The sequence below is a fragment of the Lissotriton vulgaris genome, chromosome 1_1, assembly GCF_964263255.1.
Source record: "Lissotriton vulgaris chromosome 1_1, aLisVul1.2, whole genome shotgun sequence".
Lineage (NCBI taxonomy): Eukaryota > Metazoa > Chordata > Amphibia > Caudata > Salamandridae > Lissotriton > Lissotriton vulgaris.
This window is the reverse complement of record NC_141685.1, coordinates 1192811516-1192831754: the sequence shown is the minus strand read 5'-3', so window position 1 is coordinate 1192831754 and position 20239 is coordinate 1192811516. Positions and strand designations below refer to the sequence as shown.

The following is a 20239-nucleotide window of genomic DNA, read 5'->3' as shown; positions in this document are numbered from 1 at the left end:
AAGCTGGGAAGATAGTGATCTTAGCACCACAAACCCTTCAGTGATACCATTTGCAGGAAAAAAACAGATGCTTTCTTCCGCAGAATTTTTTCCCATTTCCGACCTGTCTCCTGCTCTTTCCAAAGTTGGGCGTTCAAGGAGTCTGGTTCAGCATTCTTTATTTTGTGCCAGCATTTAGCATATGCACCTTTACGTGCTATTTGCTGCTTCTGTAAACCAAACTCCAACCTTAACTGTGCTGGGGAGGTGTAGGGGGGGAGTGAGAAGAGTATTCGGAGTGTTTTACTGACCACATTGTCTAGAGTGTCCTCATCTCTCCCTCTCATGCATTCACTGCTGTATGTTATTGATGGTAGTAATTTTGCGCGCAGTATATCCAGCAAGGGGATTAAGCTTGGGCCCGCTATTTTATTCTTAATGTTTTTTAAAGCGATGGCCAGTGAAGTCCCTCTGTTTTTATTGTTGTTACGTGTCGCTGGAATGAGCCGTTGGAATCAAAAGTTATCCCCAGATATTTGTATTCCTTAACTGTTTCCATTTTTAGGTCGTGCAGAGACCATTGAAATGTTTGCTTTTTTGATTTTTGATTGAAAACCATCACCTTCGATTTTTCCATGTTTATGGTCAGGCCGTTTTTATCCGAGAATGTACTTGTTGTATTAATAAGATGTTGCAGGCCTACTGGGGTGTGGCTGATTAGTATCAGGTCGTCTGCATATAATAAGTTCGACAGTGTAAGCCCCCCTAGCTTTGGGGAGTGATGGTTGCAGTTGTCCAGATCTTTAGAAAGGTCAGACACAAAAAGGTTGAACAGGGTCGGTGCGAGGACGCAACCCTGGTTCAGTCCTTTTGTGGTCGGAATCTCTTTTGATAAACAATTGCCGGCCCCCAGTTTTATTTGGATCCAAGTATCTGAATGTAGTAAGATCAGTAAGTTGAGCAATTTGTTGTCCACCTCCCACTTTGAATGTTTTGACCACAATTTCCCTCTATCAATGCTATCAAAAGCCGCTGAGAAGTCGATGTAGCACGCATATAATGTTTTTTTGTGTTTGATGGCGGCATCTATCAGCAGGGAGAGGGCTAAGATGTTTGTCGAGGTCCCTAGATTTTTTTGGAAACCAGTCTAGTTGATGGGGATTAATTTTTTGTTTGACGCCCAGGAGGTTAGTTCTTCCAAGAGCAGCCCTGAGAAGTATTTTGCATCTATATCTATAAGAGCTATCAGTCTGTAGTTCTTAGCCTCATTCTTGTTGCCTTTTTTATAGATTGGAGCTATTATTGAACCCCTCCAAGAGGACGGAAATTGTTCAACCTTCCAGATTTCTACAAAGAGCGGGAGGAGTTGTTCCGCCCAATAGGTTGGGTCTTGTTTATAGACAATGGGAGGGATTCCGTTTGGGCCTGGGGCTCCCTCTTTCCGTCCTTACGCAATTTGTCCCTTCAATTGGTCAATCGAACTTGGGAAGTCGGTGTCAGCAGCTAGGGGCTTAAGGGCCATTGCGATCGGCTTACAGAGTTCCGGGTTTCGGTGGCCCATGCTTGGTACTTCATCATTAAAGTGTTGGAACAGATAGTTTACCCAGGATGCCTCTGTGATGTGGGAGTTCACTCCAGGGGCATTCGGATGATCTATTTTATTAACAGTTTTCCAAAATCTTGCACTGTTATTATTTTTTGAATCGTAGAGTAGTTTTGCCCATGTTTTTTCCGCGGCTTCTCGTTTGATTCGCCACAGGATTTTATTCTTTTTACACTTTAGTGATCTCAGTTTAGATGCTAAGTCATTGTCGCTCCTGGCTTTCCGCAGCTCGCGAAGTGTTCTGTTGATGGCTGTTTTTACTGCCCTTAGATTAGGCGTTAGAGAGGATTGAGAGTAATTTTTTGGGTTGCTTGTCGGGCTAGATGATGTTGTGTTTTGGCTTGTCCGTACCCTGTTTTCTTTAGCGACGTTATGCTTAGTGTTCTTTAGGCCAAAGGATTTCAAGAAGGACTCCCAGGCGAGTATTTTGCTATCGTTCAGCTCAGCAGCACTTTCCCAGCACATCTTTGCTTCTTGCATTAATCGTACTGGGTCGCTAGTGTTGCACTTAATTCTGTTGTGTTTTGCTGAGGTCGTCAGCTTTGGGCCATTTGCTAAAAGTGTTAGCGCTGTCCCTTGTGCCCTCAGTGACAGTTCTTGCGGGAGATGGTCACTGCAGTCAGATATTCCGATTTTAAAATCTTGTACTAATGCGAACAGTGAAAAAGACAAGAAGGTGTAGTCGATCGCCGATGATGTAACCGAGTTGTGGAAGGTTGCTGCTTGGGGACGGTCCCCCGGTGTTCGCCCATTTGCCGCAATCAGACCCAAATTGGTTAGATCTTCTGTTAAGCTTTTTGATAGATTAGTTTGTTTGCCCCAGGGGCACACTTCCAGAGGTAGAATCCCCCTGACATGCAAATAATCTTCCATTGGATAGTTCTTCCCTGATGATTTTGAAAGGAACATATTAAAGTCTCCTGAGACAATAAGGTTCGGATTATCCACTACCGTTATTAGTTTGTTCAGTTCTGTCACCAGGGGCAGTGGCCCCCTTTTGTTTTCCCTTTGGGTGCAGATAGGTATTAACCAGGATAACTTCTTGCCTATTGGAACCCGGTATTGAGATTTCCAGCTGAACTGCAGTGATCCCGTTTTCAGTTCCCGAAATATTTTTATTTAGAAGTTCTTTTACGTGGTTAATTGTTTGTATCGCGGTGTAGATCGTTAAACCACCTTTCTCATGGCCAAATTTTGAGGTTCTCCTTGCTGGGAGGTGGTATGTTTTGAATCCCTGAAGATGGAGCGGTTCTGCTGACCAGGTTTCTTGTAACAGTATTAAGTCATACTGCTGAAAATATAGCAATAGATCCTTGTTGGTGATTTTTGCTCTTATACCGTTTATGTTCCGAGAACACAATTTAAGCGACCGATTTGTATTTGAGGGGGTACCAATTCGTTCTTCAGATTGTCATTGGCTGCACTGTCTGAAGTAAATTGTTTTTGCAATCCAGTCCCATTTTTGTTTTTGGGTCGGAAGACCGTTGGTTATTTGCAGAGGGGGTGCATCAACCTTTCGTTCGACTGAGCATCCTCGTGCTCCTCTCAATATTGATTTTGTGGGAATATCTGGACGGTGTTTGCTCAAATTCAAGTTGGCATTTTCTTGTAGATTGCGGAGTAGTGGAGCTGGGTAGCCTGGGTTGTAGAATGGTTTGATTCAAATCCCCCATGCCTTTAATTGCTTTTCCTCTCTTAAGATTTTTTTCACTGATTCTCCAGAGTTCCAGATTGTTTTTGTTATTTCCTGCTCAGAAAGATGTTTGAGAGTGATGAATTCGACAGCCTCCAAGTCTTGAGTAGTTAGCGTAGCTAAAGATGTAATAAAGTTCAATATCTTCGCGCCCTTTGGATCTGTAGTCAGGAATGAAGAGTATTATTTTGGGCTCTTCGTGGTTGGTGTCCTCCTGCCTCTGTTCGGGATTTAATGCCCATTCTATGCTTTTGCAGTTACTGTATTCATGAGAGCTTTCTTGGGAGTTTGGCTCTCTTTGGTTCGGCGGGCCCGAGTTGGCTGTTGATACCCGTGCTGTATTCATGCAATTGCTGTAGACTGAGGGGGCTTGCTCACTTTGCGTCAGCTGACCCAAGTTGGCAGTAGGATCACGGGGTTGCGTCAGCTGGCCCAAGATGGCAGTGGGGTCACGGGGTTCGTGCTTGTTGTTGTCCTGCTTTTGCCCCAATGTTAATTCTAGGGCTGTACTATGGGTTGAACCTGGGTTTTGCTCTCTCTGAATGCGGGGTACCTTGTCCGCAGTTGTGTGATGTTCGTGTTTCATTGCTGGTGTGGAGATACAGATGGCGGAATTCCAAGGATTAGTTCCTCCTGTTGATTGTACCACCAGGTTGTCCGCATTTTGTAACCTCATTGACTCGATGTAGAAGGGTTTTTTTTGAATACTTGCTTGTCGCCCCTAAGTCAACTTGTACACAAGCTTCTTCAGCTGAGCCCCTTATAAGATCAGCGTCTGTTGCTATATTCTTGGCAGACATTTCCTCTGGGCTTATAAGAGTAGGGGATATTGGAGAGCTTTGCCTTGCCCTTTTGCTTAGATCGTCCTTAGTGCCTCTTTGTTCTGTCTCTTGTTCCTGCAGCAGTTTGTTTGCTTGTGGGAAGTATGTACTTGTAGAGCCCATCTTGTTTCTCCCTTTTCTCTTCATTTTCCTTCTTTGTTTAGCAGACAGTTGTTTGTTGCATGTGTGTTCCCTGCTTTCTCCAATGGCGGACGCCTCTCTGGTTGATCTCTGCTGGTTTTCGTCGTGCCGGAGCTTATGTGCCCCTCCCGTTTGTTGTGGGTTCTGTACATTCAGTTCCTTAGGGTGATTAATTGAGTTGTTTGAGACCATTGTAGCAATGGGAATAACCGCCGATTGGATTTTCTCTGTTGTCTCACAATCTGGGTTTATTCTTTCCTTGCTTGCTGCTGCCCATGCTGCTCTGTGGGAGTCATTTATAGATTTTATATCAGTTAAGAGCTCACTCATTACATCTGGTAAAGATGATAATGTATCAATGATTGAGTAACAAGTACAGCTTGGTGGGTTAATTGTAGTTTTTGATTGAACTTTTTTAATCATCTCGTTCAGATCTAGTAGCTTGGTGTCGATGTTGATGACGTGGGTCGTTAGTCGGGTTAGCAGATTTAATTGGATATCCATCTTATCCGAGTGATATTCCATTGCTTTTGTCGTGAGGTTCATGGTGTTTAACAGTGATGCCCAGAGCCCGCACTCTTCTGTGTTTAGAGTCTTTGGGGAATCAACCGTTTTGGTTTCTGTATCATGAGGGAACGTGGCACCTTTACCATGGGCAGGTGTTTCCGCCTTTATCTCCAGTTCTTCAATTATCACGGGAAATGCGCTGTTTGCTAATGCTAACTCTGAGTGCTGAGTTATAGTTGAAACCGAGAGTCTCATTTGAGGTGAGATGTTTGACTCCAATGCAGCGGTGTGTACTCGACTTGCTGGCACATACTGGGTTGTATTCGGACCAGGATGATTTGTTTGGTGTGAACTGTTTAACTCCAAAGCCAAATCAGGGGACTCCCGCTGTGATTTTTTTGCTGAGGTGGCGTGGAGTGAATAGTTTAGCGATGATGACTGTTCTAAGTGCTCCTTGGGAGAATGCTCTTTGTCTTGATCATCAGGCTCATCTGCTGGCTCATCTTCTTTATGTTCTCTTATCACGGTTGTGTCCTTGTTCACTTCAAAGCTTTTATTTTGCCACCTGGGATTATTTCCGTCGGTTTCAGAACATTGAAGGCTCTTTGCTACTGTAACTGAGTTAGGCGTTGAGTTTCTGTAAGGTTTAGGTGGACTTTCATTGACCAAATGGCTCGCCAATACCGAAGCCGGTTTTAGGGCTCTTGCCGAGTCTGCAACGTTGTGTTTTGTTAAGATGATTATTTCCGGAAGCAAAGGGGAGGGAAGGCCCTTCTGAGAGGGGCTCATATGGTTTAACACGGCCCCAGCATCTTTTACAAAGGCAAACTTGGAGAAAATTTTAGGTTGTACAAGAGGTTTTTTTGATTTTTGATGGTTATGAATTTGTTGGTCTGTTTGACCTAGAGCTGATCCCTCTGGACCCTCAGCTTCATGCATAAGGGTAACTAAGAAGTTGTCTTCTGTGTTTGTGCCAGGTTTTGTTGGCCTTGATAGTTTTTCGAGGCTGTCGGAGGAGGCATTAAGTAGCTTGTTTTTCTTCTTCCGATTGCTCACTACTGTAGAAATGCTTCTTCTTTCTTTACCTGATCTCATGATGGCTAAAGAAGCTGATGTCAGCCAAGGGGGGGGGAGGGGGGAGGGGGGCGTAACCCAACGCTGCGCTGTCCTTTCAGTAGAAAACACCCCCCGGCACCCCTCACCTGACGTGCAAATGCCACTTCTTCTCGGCTGTAATTTCGTGGCTTTTTAAAGAACGTCACTTTAAAGAGCGTCACTTGTGTTTTTTGAGCTTTTTATGCTTTTATGCTTTAAGCGCTGCGCTGCGTTGCGTAACACTTACGGAACAAGCAGTGCTGCGATGCTGCGATGCTGTGATGAAGCCAGTTGGAAGGTTCAGCTGAGGAGTGGCTATCTAAGTCAAAAGATAATTGGGGGGACCACAGTGCCACAGTGCCTCAACTCCGTGGTGCGTGACCTGTGTCCACAGTGTCCACGGTGTCCCGGGGTCCACGTCTTTGTTAGTGCTCTCTCTCGCTGTCCATGTGGTGCAGGCTGGCAGGTTTAGCACACTCTCCTCTCTGTGATCTGCTCCGTGCACCTCCGTGCACCTCACTTCTGGGCTGTGGGCTCTGAGCTCCCGTCTGCTTATTTGCCTGCTGGATTGCTCACAGGCTCGTCAGAGAAAGCGAGGTGAGGCAGGTGAGGCAGGTGAGGCATAAACAGAAAGACAAAAGAGCCATGGAGGCTCGTGTGCCCCTGGAGATCGTAGGGGTCGGGACAGGCGCGGGCTCAAGGGTGGTGGAAATACCGGCGTCTCCCAAAACGTCCGGAGCTGCCCGAGTTCACCCGAGTTCACCAGGTCACCAGGTCCCTAGTCCTCTCCCTTTGCTCTTTCCGCAGCTCATCACCACCGCCTCACTACCGCTGAACCGCCGATTCTCGTGTTCAGGTATTTAAGCAACTTCAGATTTCCTCTGGGGCTTTTCGGCGCTTTTGTTTGGCGTTCACGATCACCGCCGCGGCTGCATCCGCCGCTGGTAGCACTCTGCTCGCTCTCCTCAGTCTGCAGTCTGTTCTCTGGTTCTCTCATGGCATGGCTGCATTATGTAGACAAAAAGTTATGTGGGCCTAAGAGCAAACTTACCCAAAGAGCCCCAAAAATAGGATTAGCTCGGGGTGGGGGTGGGGGGGGGGGGGGAGGCTAGTAGCAAAGGGGTTAAGCTATATGTCACTCATGGTTTAGGTGTACATGTTCTGTGGGCAATGAAAGTTTGTACGACTTAGCCCTGCTGGATCTGCTCTGCTGGAAATAGAAGATTGCAATTACGGCTTTCTGTGAGAAAGGGAAGCTTGCTTTGCTACTGCCATACTATCCCTATTCTGTGAGGCAGTGAGGCGTGCACTGCTGCTGCCTTATTTGTCTTGTCCTGTAAGGGGAAAAGATTGTGCTATTTTAGCAGTACCTGTCCTCTGAAGGATTGAAACCTGCATGTTTTTTGTTCAAGGTGTAGCTGTTCTATGAAGTAGGGTGTTTCCACTGCTGTTGCACAATCTCATTAAAAACAGTCAAGGATATTATGAATGCACTTACTTTACCTGCCCAGGCCAGTCAGAAGCTTTTATTGGTTCTAGGTTAAACTAGCGCAGAGGTCTTCAAACATTTGTAGGTTGAGCCCCCCAGCTGATTTTTTTTAGATGTTGGGCCCCCCCACCACCTGTCAGAAATGTCTGGACTCCACCGCCATGCGCACATTCCGGGCATATTCAGCGAATAACATTCAATGCAATAAGAGTGCTTAGTAAACTGCAGGTTTGTGAGTAGGTGGGTGTGGTGAAATGACAGAGGCTTATTACCCAGCTCAAATGAATTCATAATTCTTATTTATAAGCCTGCCTGTGTAATTTTAAAATAAACTTTCAGGGACATTTTAAGGATTTTGGGGCCTGTGGGCCAAATGTATTTTTGGGGCCCCTGTTCGGACCAGCTTTGAATTTATGATCAAGTCTTAGCTCTTTCATGCCTTCTTTGGTCAAATACTAAATGTGTGTACATCGGATATTCAGGGATAGTGATGTGTGTTTTCAGTATGTGACACAACAGCAGTTCACTAATATTACTGTAAATAATCTGTCACCACCTTCTATTTCTCATATGTGAGGTCATGTATTGATCTAAAATAAACTTTTTATATGGAAGTCCCATGACGCATAAACACATTTTGACTGTAAAATGTATGTAATAGACTTTTACACATTAAAAATGAATGGTTAAAAAACGATATTTACAACATTGTGTTTTAAAATGATTCAAGGTCATGAGGCAAGACTGTAGAATAGAGCTGGCACTTTCAGTCCCCCCCACCCAACCCCTTTATTTATTTATGCGTTTTTATATAGCGCAGACTTTACCCGAAGGGGTCAGAGCGCTTCACAATAGGAACAGAACTGATACATGGGAGAACATTACAAGTGAACAAATTACAAAAGCAAACGCTAAATTACATGAGTCAAAAGTGACAATCATGAGCAAACAAATACAAGAGAAAGTAAACGGAGCATTATGTCCCTGGAAACTTTGTCTCCGTTCTGGGAAGAGCTAACTCTCCCAGGAGGGGGTTAATTCATAGAGCTGACATGCTTCAGGTGCAGTGGGAGGCGAGGGGTCTCCTCTGCTAAAAACCAAAAGCGTGTCCCACTGCAGCTGAAGCTGTCAGCTCTGTGATTAACCCCCTCCTGGGAGAGTTAACATAACAAAAGAACGGGCACCTCCTGCGCTATCGAACTCCCCTCCCTCCCCCTTCCACATACCGGAGTCCGGAGTGCTTCAAGAAGACTTGCACGGACAGACAGACGACTGCAGGGCACAAAGGTCAAATTGAAGTGGAGTGCGCGCCCCCCCTGGGAAGGTGTCGCGCCCCCCCAGTGGGGCGCGCCCCACAGATTGAAGAACACTGAACTAGCGGTTGGGCTCTGACACAGAGACCCTAGTTTAAATTGTAGCTTTCAGCTTGACCAAACTGTGTGACCCAGGACAATTGCTTCTCTTCCCTCTGATTCCTTTTAGTCATTATTAAGGCTCCCAGTTTTCCGTTTATACGGATTTATACATATAAATACAGACGGAAACGTATTTTTTTCCGTCTGTATTTATAAATATAAGCAAAAAAATACAACCAAATTAAAATTCTCTGAGCCCGAGAATTGTTTGGCAATCCCTGCTCCAGCCAGGGTTACCTGCCACAACCCACTTCCTGATTGCCGTATATGGCTGCCCACATTAGCACCTGCTGGGCCATTAATCACTCTCTGGTAGGCGCAGGAAATTCCTTCTGCTGTTCCTTTGACATCTCCAGCGCTGAACCTGCACCCCAGTGAGTTTTAGGTCACAGGTTAATCAAAGGGTGGGGGTGGACTTGTATTTCACTGTTTGCACTACTACAGGTGTTAACCTTGGAGGAGGCAGGGGCGTTGTTAGCAGCGCGAATACTTGGAGCTAAGACTGGCAGATGTGTGACCCAAAGAGGCAGATAGACTGGCAGAATAAACACATTAAGAAAATTAGGTTGCATTCACTTTCAGGCCTTAAATTGAAACTTTCCTCTGTGACTTGGTGCAGCATGAAGAAACATTCCTGAGAGACAGAGACAGCCCGGGCATATCTGTAAGCCCCTTTTCAAGTTAAATTGTTTTTTTTCCTCTGTGTGAGAAAGAACTGTGGCTGCAGCTACACTGTGTGGGATTACAGCATTAAAGTAAATTGTTCAAATGCTACGTGGCAGTATAAAGTAAAATAAGGGAAGTGATACACACCCAATGTCTTCAAAGCAGAGACCAGTTAACTTATGGAAAAAGGGTTTACCAAAGGACTTAGTTTTAAAAAAATGTGAATCAAAAGCTGCCAGCTCACGTGGCTGTTGTTGGATATTTTAGGCTTCATGTTTCAGGATTGTGAGAGAAATAGAGCCTGGCAGGACTAATGCAAGGGCCTTTATTTTTTTCTGAATTGAGATCTTGCTGCTGTCTTTAGTCAGGTCACTGAAAGTACCCAGATGCACTTGTCTAAATTCTAAATGTGTTTACATTCAATAAAAATTGCTAGTGACAGTGTTTTCAATATTGTAACACAGCAGCAGATCACTAATATTATCGCAAGTAATGTCTGTGACACCACTCCCATTTCTCATATGTGAGTTCCTGTTTTGATCTAACAGAAAAGTTTTTGGGTGGATGTTGCATGAAACATATTTGGCGCAAATATACATATAGGTAAGCCTATAACAACCATTTTGACTGTCTATTTAAATAAATGTGGAAAAATACTAGCTGCAACGTCTTTTTTGCTTGCGTCAAAAATGTTTACAGATAAAATGACATAAAAATAAATATGGATAAATGCAGACGGAAATGTTAAAAAAATAAATACCATAAAACCGGGAGCCCTAGTCATTATTAAGTTTGAAAGCACCCTGAAATCTTTTTTTTTCAGAAGAATTAAAAGATCAAAAGCTGTCTGGAGCCATCCAAAGATTGTTGATATAGACTCGATTGTTACCAGATCTTTTTGGAGGTCAGATGCTTTCTAGTTCCTCAAAATTCAGCCTTTTCCAAGATCACTCTATAGTTGAGGGTGAGATGATTATAGTTAGGCTGTGGGGTGAGTAGTCTTGTGTTGGAAGGCAACAAGTTAGTCATCTTACCATGCGAGTGAAGCCTGACTAGGTCTGGGAACCTGAGTAGGTCTAGGTTAGTGAAGATGGTATCTAATGTTTGTCCACTGATGTGCATGGGATAAAGACTGAGCTATTGATAGGTTTTGTGTCTAAGCCAGCGAGGATGGTTTAGGGGTGTGGCTTATTAGGTTTGTCAAACCAGATGTTGAACTCACCAAGGATGCATAGGCTTGAATATTCTGTAAAAAGGTTAAAGTTTGAATCTAGCAGAGTGTCTGGTAATATTTCATTAATGGCGGTTGTCTGTAGAGAAGAAGAGCAAAACATGAAAAGGTTAGGGTAGGGCTGCATCTGACAAGGACGGCCTCACAACCCTGTACAGAAAAATCCTCAGCTTTGGTGAGATTTGCTGTTCCTTTAAATATGACGGATAAGCTGCCTCCTTTTTTGGATCTGAAATTTTGTGTTACAGCAGTTTGATATTGTATTGGAACAGCTTAATGCATTACCAGTGTCTTATCTTCCCCAAACCATGATTCAGTTGTGAAAAGTGAGTCAGATTCTGTGTCTAGCAATAGGTTAAATATGTGGCACTTTTGTTGGATAGGAACAATCATATATCAGTAGGCAGTCTAAAGAATCTATTTTGGAGATGGTGCAGGTTTGTCCTGCAGGAACGTGAGTATTGTCCTTTTAAAGTTATGGGTGGTGTGTTTTGTTGGTGTTGTTAACTGTTGGAGGATAAAGCAAGTGTTGTTTATGTTTGTCATTATCTTTCTCCAAAAGGCTTAGAAGATATTTGTTGTGGTCTGTTTGTGTGGGTGGTGGTATGCCTACCTCAAATTGAGGGATTGGGATGTGTAATTCAGTGTGATTGGTAGGCTTGTTTTGCGATAAAGGTATGCAAAGTTATGAAGAGTGTTGTGCAGTTATTTTCGCTTATAATGAAGGTGTATCGGTGAGGGGTGGTGGCAGAGCATGACAACATCACAAAAAAAGATGGATGGGGTGTGGAAGCTTTTCAAATACTCACCCCTAGTCACAGATCTGGGTTTAATCCATCGTTATTTTGCTTGACATGTCATCCCACTTTGGACCTATCCATATGCAAATCAGTTTCTGGAACGGAAACAAGCATTCTGGGACTGTTTTTCAGGGTATCACCTCTCATCAGCCAGGCTAGCTATGTGCACCCTCAGTGGCTAAGGGTATGACCAGATGTGGGTTCTTTGCTTGCTGCACCACTGAATCCTAGTTAGACTGGCTGTTGAGTGATACCCCCAAACCGTTCCCAGGATGCTTGATTCCAGTCCAGAGAGGACCTGCCTTGGCAGTTCGTGTTGAACTGTTTCCATGGAGTGTAAGGTCAAGACTGATTGGCATACATCTGGGTCCAAACTGGGGTGACATGGCGAGCAAAATAATAATGGATTAAACCCAGATCTGTGACTGTGGGTGAGTATTTAAAAAGTTTCAACTCTCCCTATATCATGTTTTTTTGTGAGGTTGGTAGAGCATGACAGTCATGTTGTATGGCTCTGAAATGAGAAGTGGATGATAGACGTGCGAGTGGGTGTTATCATGTTTTTTTTGAGTTAGCGATTGGTGTATTAGTAGCATGGAGTATGTGAGATAGACAATACATAATGTGTGTTATTTATGCTGGTTTACAGAGAAGAGTAGATGTGTGTAGGTATATTGGATGGTGAATAGTTTTTGAATGTGTGAGATTTTGTTCAGATTAATTTTGTATGTGGGTTTGTTTTTGTGGGATAGTGTTATTTGGTAGTTGGATTTGAGTGTGAAGGACTGGTGAGCTGTGTATGTTAAAGGAGAACTGGGGAGATTCTGTATAAGAGTTGAGTCTATGTGTAGTGTAAGTGCGAAAATATTTGTTTTGAAGGATGGTTGTAAGCAGAGTAAGGGGATGATTTTGCCTTATTGGCGGAGGTGAGTGTTGAAAGTGTTGGTATTGGTCGTGTGAAGAAGAGGATGGTTGTCTGGTAAAGTAATATGATAGATGGTTGAAGAAAGGGTTTAGAGGTGTGGCAAGGGCAATGCTAAGAATAGGCAGAGGGTAGAGTGTTTTGTTTGAAAAGGGTAGGAGTTGGTGAGATTATATTTGTGAGTTTTGTGTTTTATTGGTATGTAAACAAAATGTGTATTTGGTTGTGTTGTAGTACAGAGTAGTGGTTTGTTTGTTGTGAGCTTGTGTGCATGTCTGTTTCTTGGAGTGTGGTTTTAGTTTATGAAACGGGAAGCATCTCTGTCCCTTAGCCCGAACAGGCAGTGCCCTTGTCATCTCCTTCCTTAGCTGCATCCCTGGGGGGATGTCATGTGTTGTTTTTTTTAACTAGCCTAATTTATTATGCATGAGGATTCTTTGTATCATATCTCAATCCCCTGACCAGGACATACACAGCAGGATTAATATGTTCTGTATGATAACTCTGTACAAAAGTCACGCTATCGTCATCCTTGGACGACAGGCCCACAGTACCATTACAATTCTAGACAGAACCCCTGAGTACACCTTTTTTGGTACAAAAGAACCACATCTCTACCCGGTAACCAGAGGAGAAGCTTCCATGATGACACAAGAGGCTGAGATTCCTGTATCCAGAAACTCCAGCACGCAGTGGTCTGACATCCATTGCGGGGTGTCCAACTTGAGACCAAGGCGAGGTCTATCATTCTCTCCCATCAGGTAATGGGGTTGGCTCTTTCCTAGGGGGATTCTTGGCTTTACACCCACATACATGCTAGAGACATTTAGGTACACTTAGATAGGGTTTGCATCTTAGGAGTACACATGATTAGTGCAATGTATCGATATGTTTGCATATATTTACTGTTTTAGCACCTTGGTAGAATTCTATCTTTTATTTACTCTGTCAGTGCTCGTAATCCTATATATCTGTTTCTATTTTACGATTGTCGCAGCATACATGTTTTATACTAGAATGACGCTGGTTCAATAAATGCTTATTGAAAACGGCCCTATTGTTTATTCTTTGTAGCTCTCGGAGACTAAGTGAGCATGATTTACTGAGCAAAAGATACTGCACTGTTTCCACAATCCCTTAAGGATCAAGGGTTGCCATGTTCGATAGTTGCCAGAAACTATTAGCTCCTTGGTAGGGGTTGGGGTCATATGGTGGCACTGTGAGCTAGCTGTTCTACAGGCTAACTTATCCTTTGGGGTTGTCTGGAATCAGTCTGGACACCAATCCCTTAGTTTATGTATTATTAGGAACTACCAACATGTCGCCACCAATGTTGGTTTGGTTCTTATTTAACGGTCAAATCTGAGTAGTTCAGTTTTGCTTTCTCAGAGACCCCTACTTACATTTAACCAGAGACGTTTGGAGCGGGAAGGGAAAATCGGCCACAGCTGAGTAGGTACATCCTATGCTTTGGCTGTAGGTTTGTTCAAGCTTGAAGGATTATAGTTCCCCACATTGTGACAAACATTATCTTTTTCTAATACTTCCTCTCATAATGTCTCAGAATGCAGACGCTGGTACGAGTGGTGTTAGTGCGGAGGAAGTTGAGCAGGAAGGTGTTCTAAACATTTAGGAAAATTGCAGAAATGCACTTACTTTAAAAATTAGCAGATTATGGTGTCCCATCATTGGGTTGGACTGTTACCTTTGTGATTGTGGCACACAAGGCATTCAGGTCAGAGGTGCTCTATTCGTGGGTTAAATGTGTTTCATGCTTACATTCCAGATGAGATTCCTGAAGAATACTCTCCAAACGACGACATATAAGTCCTGTCAACCTACCAAGAACATATAAATTGGTTTAAAGGCGCCCTCCCTATACCACACAAAAAGTGAGACTCAGTCCGCTCAGCAGAGACTGAGCGATTTGGCCGGTCCTAGCTGCTTACACACTACATCCAGAGATTGATACATTGACAGCAAGAGACATATGTCCACTTTACAGAGAAACAAAAAAACTAAACAGAAATCGTACACAGTTCATAATGTGAACACTTACAATTGAACCTTCAAGGGTCACTCAAGCTGGTCAACCACAAGGGACCGTGACAAAAATTACCCCACAAACGCTGAACGCGATTATGGGAACAATGCCCACTAGACATGAGCAGATGCCATTCTGGATAGCACAGAAAATAGCTTAGCTTGAGGCAGTATTTCCATATACTGGCCCCCAAGAAAAACAGAGAATACTGACAATTTGCTTGCCAATAGGGATAGCTCCCCCGATAGAGCATTGTACCATGTGGGGTACAGTTTTCGCTGCAGTTTATACCAGAACTCATGGTACTCTCTCACTAGCAGTCATATCAGAAGTATTGAAACAAATACAAAAGGAGTACAGGGCAGAACCTGCCCTGGACTTAGGGATGAAATTGATAGGCTGTTTTGCCCAAGTCCACAATTATGTTAGCTAACATAAAAGAGGAGGCAGCAGTGGTGGCTACACACCAACGCCTGAGGGAATGCACTCCTGCCCAACAGGAGCAAGAATTACCTTAAAGTATCAAAGATACCTATGCTTTGCTGGGTAGAGATAATTTGGGAGCTAGACCTGTGAAACCACAATTAAAGAGTAATCCAGAAACATATAACTCAAAGCAAGCAACTGATTCTTCTAAAAAAGAAATAGGACAACAAACAATCAAAAAATAATACGCAGAATACATCACAGTCATGTGGTGGGTCTCCTCAGCAGGAGTCCTCTGATAGAAAATATAACCTTATGAATGGCAGGCATGGGGAATTCCTATAGCCCGACGCCCAGGACATATTTTTTGGGGTCAAGGGCAACAAGTTATCATGTGTATTATGTCCTTGCTTTTCAAACTTGTATTTATGGTTCATTAATGCAAAGCCTTTATTATTAGGGTGAGCGCTCTTAGTAAATGTTGTAAACTCAGACTGCACTACTGTCATTGGTTCCAGTATAAAAATGTGCACACACTTTTTCAATGTTTAGCAATATTAGGCTATGTATAGTGCTCCCAGAATGCTCTCTAATTAGATGCAAATATTTGCAGAAGCTTGAAAGCAAGTTTGATGATTCTTTGCTTTCAAAATAAAATGTTCACAAAATAATGCAAAATCATTTTGCTAAACTACTATCAAATTTTAGGTAACACTTCTTTGCAGCATCATTTAGTAAAACATGTTGATGTATGCTAGTATTTCCCCAAAATATTCATAATGGAAAATCAGTGTAACCAGTTTTAATAAGATTATGGGAAACATAAAAATGAACAAGCATTGGTAAAGCCAGTAGGTCTGAAACTGTTAGTCAGCCTTTTGGTTTTGTCAATGCGTAACTTGTTTTGGCATGGTTTTTGTAAAACCTTATTGGTGTGGAAGCTGCTGGGCTCTCACCATTACACCAAACAGTGGCAAAAACAAAAATTGATTTGGTCTCAAAAAGCACACATTGCCTCAGTAGTTCCTGGCACTGAACAAAACATTTGTGTATCAATGTGCTTCTTGTGAAAGAACAGAACGCTGTCACTCACAGTGAAGCTACCGGATAGACAGAGAGAGGGAGAAAGAGACAGAATTTTTAATAAACACAAAAGGTCATGGATAACGCCAGACCTACTTAGGGGCCCAATCATTAAATATTACCTTAAAAGTGCACCCATGTCCTTACATTAAGGGGCTCATTAGGATTGCGGATAATCCGCATCCTCCGGGCCGGCGGAAGCCACTGCCGGCCCGGAGGATGCGGATTATCCGCTGCGGACTGGAAAAGGACCCCCGCCAGATTAGGATGGCTGGGGAATCCATTTTCCGTCTGCCGCTTTTCCGCTGCGGTCGCCTGCCGGAAAAGCTATAACATGGCTGGTGGTGTCTTTCAGACACCGCCAGCCATATTACGATAGCTGCGGTCATATGCCTTTCCACTGCAGCATTTCTGCCGTGGAAAGGCATACGGTGTTGTCTTCGGGGGCCCGTTGCGGGCCCCCAGGGGTGAAGGGGGTTGGGGGGTGCACATGGGGGGTACCTATGGTACCCCCCTGCCTTTGTGTGCACGAAGCGGCAGGCACCACGCGGTGCCTGCAGCTTCGTACATGCAAAGGAAAACATGTTTTTTTTAACATTGCGGCGTGTGCTCCTTCAAGCAGCACCCGCCGCAATGTTAAAAATACAGGATGTGACCGCCAGGGTGGCGGTCACATCCTAATTAGACCGCCGCTGCCCCTGCGGACCGTCCATCCTCCTCTGGGGTGGCGGACGGACGCAGTTCCGTCCGCCATCCTAATAAGCCCCTAAGTGCAGATATATGGCTTTCGTGAATTCACAATACTTTACAGAAGTAGGCCAAGAAATAGTACTCTTAGAAAATATTTCTGAACTGCATTTTAGCATGATCAAATCTTCAGGTGTAGATTTGCTCATGCGAAAATTTGAGATCTCCTAGGAAGTTCGCTTTCCTCCAACCACTTTTTCCCAACCCTGGAAGAAGTTTTATGTCTGCCATTGTCAGGAGTACATTTCCAACCTTTCTCAGTATGGTACTCTAAGTTTAGAGAAAAGTTGGTGAAAACCCTTAAAAACATGCAAGATAGAAGGTTTGCACAGACTCAAAAGGGCATTCCAACCCTTGAAATGTTGCTTACTATTACCTTCAGCCCCCAGTATGTAGATCTGCAGAAACGTGGTAACATAAGAGAACTGCTAATATTCAAACCCTACTATGGTATGAGCCCTGGCATATTCAGAGAGGCTATTTCAGAGCTCTTATGTAATGAGATTGCTTTCATAATTTGTCACCTCATTACATTGAACAAAAAGGACAAGTGGATTTTGTTACAGGACAAGTAGATTTATGAAGCAACCTGTCCCATGGGCAAGTAGATATTTTATTAAATTCCACACCCCTGGAATGGTGACAATATTAAAAAGCCTGGCAGGTATCAGGATACTCCATGAACCAACAGGTCAACGCTGTCGCCTCCAGCTGCTTCAACACCCTCCACCTCCTCCTTAAGACGTTCAAATGGATCCCCCCCCGAGTGAAGGAAGACAGTCATCCACGCACTCATCACCAGCAGGCTAGACTATGGAAACGCCAGCATCAACAAGTCCCTACTCTGCAAACTCCAGACGATACAGAACACCACCGCCAGACTTGTCCTCTGCAGTACTCGACACAAGCACATCAGCCAAAACCTACTGAAACTCGACTGGCTCCCCGTGGAGAAGAGAGTCACTTTCAAAATCCTCACCCACGCCTTCAAATGCCTACACAACACAGGATCCAAATACCTCAACGACAGAGTCGCCCTCCACGTGCCCAAAAGAAACCTCCGATCAGCCAATATCGTAATCACCATAACCCAACGCATCCACAGAGCCAAAGCAGGCAAAATATCCTTCTCCTACATCAAGGCCAAGACCTGGAACGAGCTCCCGGCAGACATCAGATATCAGATGTGCCCCCTCCCTGAACACCTTCAGGAAGACGCTCAAGACCTGCCTCTTCAGCTGAACAGCACTGCTGCCTGCACCTCCTGGCCTCCGGCAGCTTCCAGGCAATCTGCGAGATCGCTAATTGCGATTTCGTTAATTGCAAAATCGCAATTTAGGGGTTGGAAACAGCCGATTCTGCGAATTTATAGCAATTTTAGCGAATTCGCATTTGGCGATTGCAGATATTTACCTATTTTGATGATGCATCCCATTCTGCGATTTCTAAATAGCGATTCGGTATTTTCCGCTATTTAGGATTCGCAGAGTGGGTGCTTGATGCATCTGGAGGTGAGTGTCCCACATCAGCTTTATGAAATTGTTCTCCAAATATAGAGAGACATACACAGAAAAGTGAAAGATCATTTTTGGGAGAACCTGACTTTTGGATACGATATCCTTTTGGCCAAAAGAGATTGGCCACATAAGTTCATTATGGATTGTCCTTAAGGGGAAGATGTAATTTTACCAGCATTCTTCGACCTCGTTCCAGAGTCACTAAAACATACATACATGCAAGAGTGGGCGTTAGCGCTAGCTCCTACACTTTACTACAGTCATGTAGGGTGGGATACTGAGTCACTTTACCGTGAAATCCCAGTTAAAAGAACTCCTACACCTCAAAGGCTGTAACCACTAAAATATGACGCAAAGAAACAAGTCAGGGAGATCTTAGATCAACTTGAATACCAAGGTGTTATTGAAAATTGCACCTCTTACATATATAATCCTTTGCTTCCAGAAATGAAACCAGACAATTCATACCATCTAGTTAGACTACATACATTTGAACTCATGCACGATAACATTTGCAGTACACAATGCACACAGTGCCGCATTAATGAATAACATTGTGCTGAAGAAATACAAAACACTAGATATCTAAAATGGATTCTTCTGCCAAAATAAAGTGCCTGAAAGCAGATATTTGACAGCCAAGACGCCCATGGGTATATGCAGCGCTCTATAAATATTAAAAATAAATAAATAAATAAAGTATTTTATTCCCTCAGCTCTCAATGCCAGTTCTGTAGACTGCCCCAAGGGGAAAAGGATAGCCCGTGTTGTTCTCAGCGAGAGTATCAGAGTTGCTTCAAAATTGTGATTAGGAGGCATTATCCTACATGGATGATACTTAGCTGACGGGCGATGAATTAATGGATCACTGCACAGGGTGAACAACATAATTTTGGGGATTGTCAACATGGGCTACAAATTTACCTCTAAAAAATCTAAAATTGCCCACCTTAACGTCCTATTTATGAGATATGAGTTAACAAATGAAGGGAAAAGCCTGGCATCTAATTTTTTAGAAAAATGTGTGCTGCTCCAACCTCCAAAGACTGTCAAAGTATTACAATCCATTTAATTCCTACATTTTGGCAGAACATTTTTCATTATGCAGAAAAGATAAAACCATTTCACAATTTAATTAGATCTGATTTTTCAGTTCGACATTGGACACAGGACCATACAGGAATTCTCCTTTAAATACAAGTTGACATCATATCTTCCAAACACTTACACACATGTGTAAATAGTACAAATTTGGTGATCCGTGTTGTCGCGGGGCTATCACAGTACACTTACCTAGCCTTCAAGGAAGACAAAACAGTACAGATTTCATAAAAATCTCTTTGGTACACAAACGCTGAAATGTGTTTTTCATCCACTGAAAAATACTGACAGCGGTACTGCTGTAGTAAGAAAAAGAGCACTAGCACAGGTGAAACAAAAAATTGTTGTGGCTCCAGTACCAACCTTAGAGGCTGTTACTAAAGCAACGTTCCGCAAAAGCTCTACATCCGCGATGGATACAATGGGCTAATTCTCTCACTGCAACAGATGTTCTCTACAAATTTGATTCTACAGTAAAAACACAAGCATTTCTGCAGCACAAACAAGAATATCCTCTCCCGAATTAAATATGCCTCTAGATCAGTATGAATACATCATTTCCACTGACGGATCTACCCAGCCTGCGGTAGGAAGTAAACAGCAATACAGCGCAGCATGTGTGATTTTGAAGGGACATATGCGGGACTGCAAGTTCCATTCTAGCAATACACAGACGCAGTCTCTATGAGAGTACAGGGCACAGCTGTCAGAACTAAAAGCCTTGATACTGGCACTAAAGAATACAGATCGGGAATCCCCACACTCATTGTGTACGATTCATTTTACTATGTCCAGTCATAGAATACATTATCTTCACTATTGGGGGCAGTATGGGTTTAGAGATTCCAAAGGTAGCACAATGAAGCACAAGTTGCTCTGAGAACAAGTGACAGAGCTGAATAAATGCCTGTCACAGGCTCATGTAATTCACACAATCACACATTGAGTCATCAGCGTGT

The 20239-nt window shown here is 43.5% G+C and overlaps 1 protein-coding gene across 1 annotated transcript in view; it reads right to left on the bottom strand.

The window, feature by feature from the left end:
- The window catches only part of LOC147748891 (myomegalin-like), a 1575921-nt gene that overhangs the window by 1133813 nt on the left and 421869 nt on the right, over nt 1-20239 (bottom strand). The window contains exons 6-7 of the mRNA XM_086928761.1: nt 19473-19579; nt 3984-5750 (exon numbers count right to left, since the gene is read on the bottom strand). Of these exons, the coding sequence (XP_086784887.1) occupies nt 3984-5750; nt 19473-19579 (1874 nt within the window). The remainder of the gene's footprint in view (nt 1-3983; nt 5751-19472; nt 19580-20239) is intronic.